The sequence below is a fragment of the Aulonocara sp. 'chitande type north' Nkhata Bay genome, linkage group LG4 (genome assembly GCF_057382095.1).
Source record: "Aulonocara sp. 'chitande type north' Nkhata Bay isolate Kocher_YH1m ecotype deep benthic linkage group LG4, A_spYH_male_GT1.1, whole genome shotgun sequence".
Lineage (NCBI taxonomy): Eukaryota > Metazoa > Chordata > Actinopteri > Cichliformes > Cichlidae > Aulonocara > Aulonocara sp. 'chitande type north' Nkhata Bay.
The window spans coordinates 15,376,790-15,383,227 of NC_141347.1; the positions used below are offsets into that span (position 1 = coordinate 15,376,790).

General features: G+C 43.3%; 1 protein-coding gene across 1 annotated transcript; it reads right to left on the minus strand.

The window, feature by feature from the left end:
- Positions 1 to 363: 363 nt before the first annotated feature.
- On the minus strand, positions 364 to 6,198 carry LOC147332223 (adenylosuccinate lyase-like). The gene is made up of 12 exons (XM_086288671.1): positions 5,981 to 6,198; positions 4,298 to 4,501; positions 4,166 to 4,210; positions 3,771 to 3,850; positions 3,488 to 3,659; positions 3,343 to 3,389; positions 3,141 to 3,231; positions 2,961 to 3,030; positions 2,735 to 2,882; positions 1,336 to 1,516; positions 845 to 1,021; positions 364 to 698 (listed from the first exon to the last, which is right to left on the minus strand). The coding sequence occupies exons 1-12, from the start codon at positions 6,122 to 6,124 to the stop codon at positions 612 to 614; spliced, it is 1,446 nt and encodes a 481-aa protein (XP_086144797.1). The 5' UTR covers positions 6,125 to 6,198; the 3' UTR covers positions 364 to 611.
- Positions 6,199 to 6,438: the final 240 nt, after the last annotated feature.

Here is a 6,438-nt window from a genome sequence, read left to right on the forward strand (position 1 = left end):
ATGTACTGCAGAATATTTTTATGAAATCCCAGGCCAGAAAAATCACCTTCGTGTTTTATCTTCAGCTACTTTGACACAAATGCATCTGCTGTGATGCTTACACCTTTGATAAAGTTTGTGAGTGTCAGCATCATTTTTATAGATACAAAAATATGTAAATGTACTGATCTGAATTATAACATTTCTGACTGTCTGAGGCAAAATTTCCCAGATTTAAATAGAATTGAAGCAGGACCTTGTGAATCCGAATCGATTCTAGAAATCAGTGACGATACCCAGCCCTAAGTGTGAGTAATGCTGGTCTCATGGCCCGTCTGTGTAAACTTCAAAGATAAAAACAAAAAACACACAGTGGCTGCAGTGGACATTTTACTGTTTTTAATGCTCTCGCTTCATCTCATCTGTTACAACTTCACTCTCCACTGCGGCTGGTTGACCAACAACAGTACAAGCAAGAGCGGCCCACACGCTGGTTGTACCACACACACTTTGTGCGCTGCCTCCATCTGACAACAGAGCTCGCTCCAGGCAGACAGACGGTCAGTCCCTAGAGTGGAGTGGACAGCAAACTCTGCTCGACCATAAAACCAGCTTAAGACATCACTGATGTTTTAAAGCACAAGCTCAACCTTGACGTCCATATTGGCCTTATACGGCTCCAGTAGGGGGCGTACTTCTTCAGCCAGGAACGTTTTCACCTGAAGAAGAGGAGCAGGAACAAGAAAACAAACTATCATCAAGGGGGGGGCAACAGACACGGCTGCAGTAATAGGGGAGCTGCAGCTTGGCTGTAAACATTCATCTGTTGTCAGACTGAACAAAAATAAGGCTGTTCATGCTGTACCTGCTGTGGAGCACGCCCAATAAAGGTCTTGGGGTCCAGCAAAGCATCCAGCTGCCCTAGAATGGGTGCAAAGTAGGGGTCTCGCTGGATTCTGGCCAGCAGGTCATTGTCTCCACCTTCCTGTTTGACCACAGCTGCTGCCTCTTGGGAGAGAACACGGATTTTCTCGTGACACTCCTGAAGGAGACACAGGAAAAAACAGAAACATTAAGGTGGAGCTGACTTTAACAGCCATGTTGTTGGGTCTCCATGTCAGGTCTGGTTATTGGTAATCAGCTTCTTCATTTAAATGGTCAAAACACTGGTTACTAGTCAGTAAGATGAGCTCACTTCAGTCATCTGTTTTTCTGGTTACCACTGGCATCTTCTGCCCAGTAAACCATCTCTCCTGATCAAGCAAAAATGCATTCATCCAGTTATGTTCAAAACTATTATTAATGTGTCCATTCTGACTCACAGAGGAGAACTCCTCACAGGGTATTCTCTCCTACCTGTCTGTTGCCTCCTGCCTTCACTATCGCCATAATAATGTTCTCTGTGGCCATGAAGGGCAGCTCGTGGTGGATGTGTCTCTCAATGACTTTGGGGTAGACCACAAGACCCTCTGTGATGTTCTGCAGCGTGCTGAGGACGATGTCTGCTGTCAGGAAGGACTCGGGCAGGGAGATCCTCCTGCACAGGAGCAAGGCAGAGAAGAGAGGAAAGAAACCATCAGTAATCACAATAACAGCTTTTTACTCAACCACTGAATCCTGGGTAACAATGTGCAATGCATTGTAGGATGTGTAGTTCTTTAACCATTAACGCAATTATGTACATCGTCTTTTACTCTTGCTTTCTTTTCTTTTTTCCCTTTATGGCCACAATTCCTCTCTTAGCTGTTTGGCTTTGTTCAAGGCCTCAAACTCTCATGGATTTCCTGAAGTGTCAGTGGGAAAAATGAAGGAGAAATTCCCTTTTAAAAACAGTCTCCTCACAAAAAAAATAAACAAAAAACAATAACGTAGCACACCGCGTGATGTGACAAAAGGCACATACCTTTGACGTTGCGTGACGAACTCTGTATTCCTCGTCCACACGTAAACCCAAAAAATGGGTGTTTAAAAAAAAAAAAAAAAAAAAAAAAAAAAAAAAAATCTGTTTTCGATGATTCCAAACGCCATTTACTTGTGGACGAAACAGCTGCGTTTTCAAAAATAACTGTATGAGTGCACGTAGCATAAAAGAGTTAGTAGTTTATTTCCTTACTACCTCTAATTTTTTACTTTTATTTGCTTAACTGTTTACTAGATGTTTGAGGTGTGAAATAAACTCCAATGGAGCAAAATATGGGTGTGTGGGGTTGGAGGATGAGTGCGTGCGGGGGAGCGGCACGCACATTTTTCTTGTAAAACAAAGGGGGGCCTAGCAAAAAAAAGTCTGGGAACCACTGCTTTAATAAACAGGCAGCCTTAGAGTATGAAATATTCATATATTAAACATATTTGTCTGTTGTCTCAGTGGCTGATAGTGCCCCACAGACCTCAGTCTGAGCTTGAAGCCATTTATCATTTTTAAGTTGTTTAATGTGTAGGTGTTCACAATAAACAGATTAAATGAAAGCCAGGGAACTTCAGTAGCACAAAAAAGTGGCCATTCTTTGTGCCCATATGGATCAGTGCCTCTTATTACCATTATTTCCTTAAGCTGGCTAGTTAAGTATCAGGCTAATGTTTAAAGCTTTCACTTGAGTGAAGTAACTCACATTACTGCTACTGCCAAGTAATGTTAGCTAAGTTTACAGCATATTTCATAAATCACAATGCCATAACTAACTACTGTAATACCTTACAGAGGAGAACGGCATCATACCAAATTCACAGCAGTGTAAGTGTGTCTGTGTTGGCTGACCTGTTGGCGCTGTCATCCAGTGTCCTCTCCAGCCACTGGACTGAGTCAGTCTGCAGGGGGTCGGCCATCAACGCAATCAGATGTCGGGCCAAGCCACAGCAGCGTTCTGCACGCATGGGGTTCCTCTTGTAGGGCATAGCACTGGAACCTGGAAGAGGAGCAGGCAAAGCTTTAGGCTGAGGCACAGTTTAACAGGCAAAAAGTGCTTTTGAATGAGCGAACGTACCAATCTGCTCCTTCTCAAAAGGTTCCTCGATCTCTTTTAGGTTGGCCAGCAGGCGGATGTCTGTGCAGATCTACAGCAGATGACAGCAAAAGTTTAGACTCAGTTACATCAGCTTTTTGAAAATCCTGAGCTCAAGACCCAAGTTTCTTTAACCACCACTAAATGGAGACATTTCCTCACCTTGTGCACAGAAGCTCCCAAACTAGCGAGCCTGGCGAGGCAGTGTATGTCCACTTCATGACTGTACGTCTGTCCAGTCACCAGGTAGGCTCTGGATAAGAATGGAACAAATGAGTTATAGCCTGTGTTTCCAACTGTTCCTGCTTGGACCATGTTATAAAAACATGTCAGTCAATATTGGAGACAGGAGTTTGATACTCACTTCTTAAAGCCAGCCATCTCTGTCACCATCTTGTCAAGCTCTTCCACCTGGTGGCACAAAAGGAAAACTGACATTAAAAAGTCATCACAATATGGTGCTGTGGGACTTCAGAAATCACCCACATGGTTCTTATGGTTGTTTATACCTTGTCATGGTCCCCTTGAAAGAGCTGCAGGAAGCTGGCCTGGGTGCCTGTGGTCCCCTTGACTCCACGGAAACAAAGATCATCGCGGGCTCGCTCCAGGTTCCTCACATCCATCACCAATTCCTGCAGCCACAGACACGCTCGCTTCCCCACTGTGGTCAACTGGGCAGGCCTGTACAGAGAGCAGGAGAGGGGCACAGTGGGTGTGTTTGACATCAAAGTTAGACAGCTCCATCAGTCTGATGAAGGCCTATGAAAACACTGCAGCTGCAGTCGGACTCACTGGAAGTGTGTAAAGCCGAGCGTGGGGAGGTCGGCGTATTCCTCTGCAAAGTTTGCCAGCCGGTCGATGACTCTGGCCAGCTGCAGGAAAAACAAGCCTTTAATGATGCAAATCAGGGTGTCAAACTTATTTTACATCGTGGGCTACAAACAGCCAGCTTTGATCTTTAGCTCCCAGAAGCAGTGAAGATGCATAATAAATGTGACCAATATGTTGGATAGCCTGTCCTGTCATCTTTAAATATATTTTTTCATGAATTCAATTCAATGAAAATGCCCTGTTTTTTTTAATGGACTCACTGTAAAAACAAAAAACTAGCCGACAAGCTTGTTTGATATTAATATATTCATTTGCACTGTTTTCATAGAATTTCTGGACAAACAGATGAGTCTCACCTTAGACAAGAGGATGTTGAAGCCATCACGCAATGCAATGAGATCCTGAAGAACAGAAACGACAAACATGAGAAGCTTTAAAGAGTCAAAACTCATCACTGCTGGGTTTATTTATGCAATAGTCATACTTACAGTATTGTCTCCCACATAGCATGACATAGCTCCGAGGTGGATGATGGGAGCAGCTGTGGGGCAGCAGTGTGCAAAGGTGTGGACGTGCGCCATGACATCGTGCCTCAGCTTTCGCTCTTCTTCAGCCGCCACGGCAAAGTCAATGTCCTCTGCATGGCTCTCCATCTCTGCAATCTGAGCATCAGTGATGGGCAGACCCAGAGCCTGAGGAGGAGAACATTGAACACAGAGACATGATGACAAACAGGAAGAGTTCCTACAAGCAACTCGTAAAGTTTAGAGCTGGCAAAACAAAAGTGCTTGTAGTTACAGAATGAATTCTGAACCATTTCCTGCAGGGTTTCATTTTCAGAGTTTACTTATAAGCTTTTTATGTGGAGCTTTTTGACTCTTGATAATACAGTTCTTTACTTTTAAGATATTTATCAACAGTTACAAATGCAAATACGTTTTTTATGTAAATATATGTTTTATTATAAATACACATATTTGCAGCATTGGCTCTTCTGTTGATGGAAAGGATGTTTGGGTAAAAGTCACAGTGACTTGCATTGCTAAGCTGATAGCAAACAGCCTGCTGTTCATTAGTCATTAGTCTGTCAGCATCTCTTTTCTCCAGTTTTGATCATCATGTGCTGTCCTCGTGAGGAGGCACAGGCGCTCAATATGCTGATTAGACTGGACTGTATTCTGTTGGGACACCGTAGTCACGTGATTCCTACAGCACTACAGAAAGGTTCCAGATAATCAAGTACCTCGCGCCAGTCAAAGGGGTCATAGGTCAGACTGGTCAAATAAAACCTCAGTAGAGAAGATACCACAAACACAACAGCATTTAGCCAGAGTAACTGTTACTAATTTTCCCACTTGAAGAGCTTTTCGTTCACAGGAACATTCGCTGTCGAGAGAGCAGCAGCTGTTCAAATGATTCAGAACATGTACGCATGCGTGTCGAAGCTCACGTGACTCTGCGATAGAAAATACGAACTGCAGAGTTTCAGAGTCTCATAACAATGTTGACGGGTATTTTTGAAAACAGATTTTTCGTTTTCAAAAAAATAATCCCGTCCACACGTAAACGCAAAAATGAAGGAAAACGCTGCTAGGAACATGCCAAAGCAACAGTTGGCGATAGAAATGTTGGCCAATCAGAAGTCTAGAAGCCTCGGTGGGAAATAGTAAACAAAGATGGGGCATAGAAGCAGAACCGAGTCCTATGTGTAGAGGGGCAGTAACTGTGTATATGTAAGCATTTAGACACTGCAGAGAGTACAATTAACAGTAACAGGATTGTTGAAATTCATTTTCCCGAAACAATAACGTGGCGCACACCTTTGACGCTGCGTTCTGTCGGTTTTCCTCGTCCACACGCAAATAAAATCTCAGTTTTCAATGACCGAAAACGCCGTTTTCGTGTGGACAAAAGGTGCAAACGCATAGAAAAATCTCCGTTTTCAAAAACACCCGAGTACGTGTGGACACAGCCAAATGTTCATTTAAAATATGACCTATGACTTCCAGAAAAAGACACTGATTACTGTACGGTAGCAGTCTGCTCAGTCAGCACCGGGTAGCATCCACACGACTCGTAAGACCTCCTTATAACTATGTTTAGAGCAGGAAACTTGATAAAGGTCGCGGATTTCTTTCATAAGCTTGTAGCAGCAGATCATTATATCAAACCTTCTCAGCTTTGGCGAGGAAAATCCACAGCTTCCTCCAGGTGATGAACTTCTTTTTCTCGCTGAAGTTGTAGCTCATTTCTTTGCTGTCGTATCTGGACACCAGAGGTGAGCGATACCTATTCATCTCTTCGGCTCCGGCCATGGTTGCTAGAAAAGTGAACACTGTGAGGCTACAGACCGGCGGGTAGCGACAGGATCTTAAGTAGTGATGTGCGGATCGATCCTGAAATAGCGATTCCTCCACATTTATACAGCCGTATTTCGCACATGACTATGAAATGCGGAAGAGAAAGTAGTTCCTTTGAGTGTAGACAATCCGAATGTTATAGTTTCTTTCCACTGTGTTCCTGTTAATGATAAACTACAAATTTACTGTAAATTACTAAAATATCAATATTTTAATGTGAGAATCGATTCTAGAACATAAATGATTGGTATCGGAGGAATCGATATTTC

Excerpts from the sequence above, each read along its gene's own strand:
- LOC147332223 (XM_086288671.1), bottom strand. The coding sequence starts at position 6,124 with ATGGCCGGAGCCGAAGAGATGAATAGGTATCGCTCACCTCTGGTGTCC. Across the intron at positions 4,211-4,297 it reads GCTATGTGGGAGACAATACT|GATCTCATTGCATTGCGTGA; the intron begins GTAAGTATGACT and ends TCTGTTCTTCAG. Across the intron at positions 699-844 it reads TTGGGCGTGCTCCACAGCAG|GTGAAAACGTTCCTGGCTGA; the intron begins GTACAGCATGAA and ends CCTCTTCTTCAG.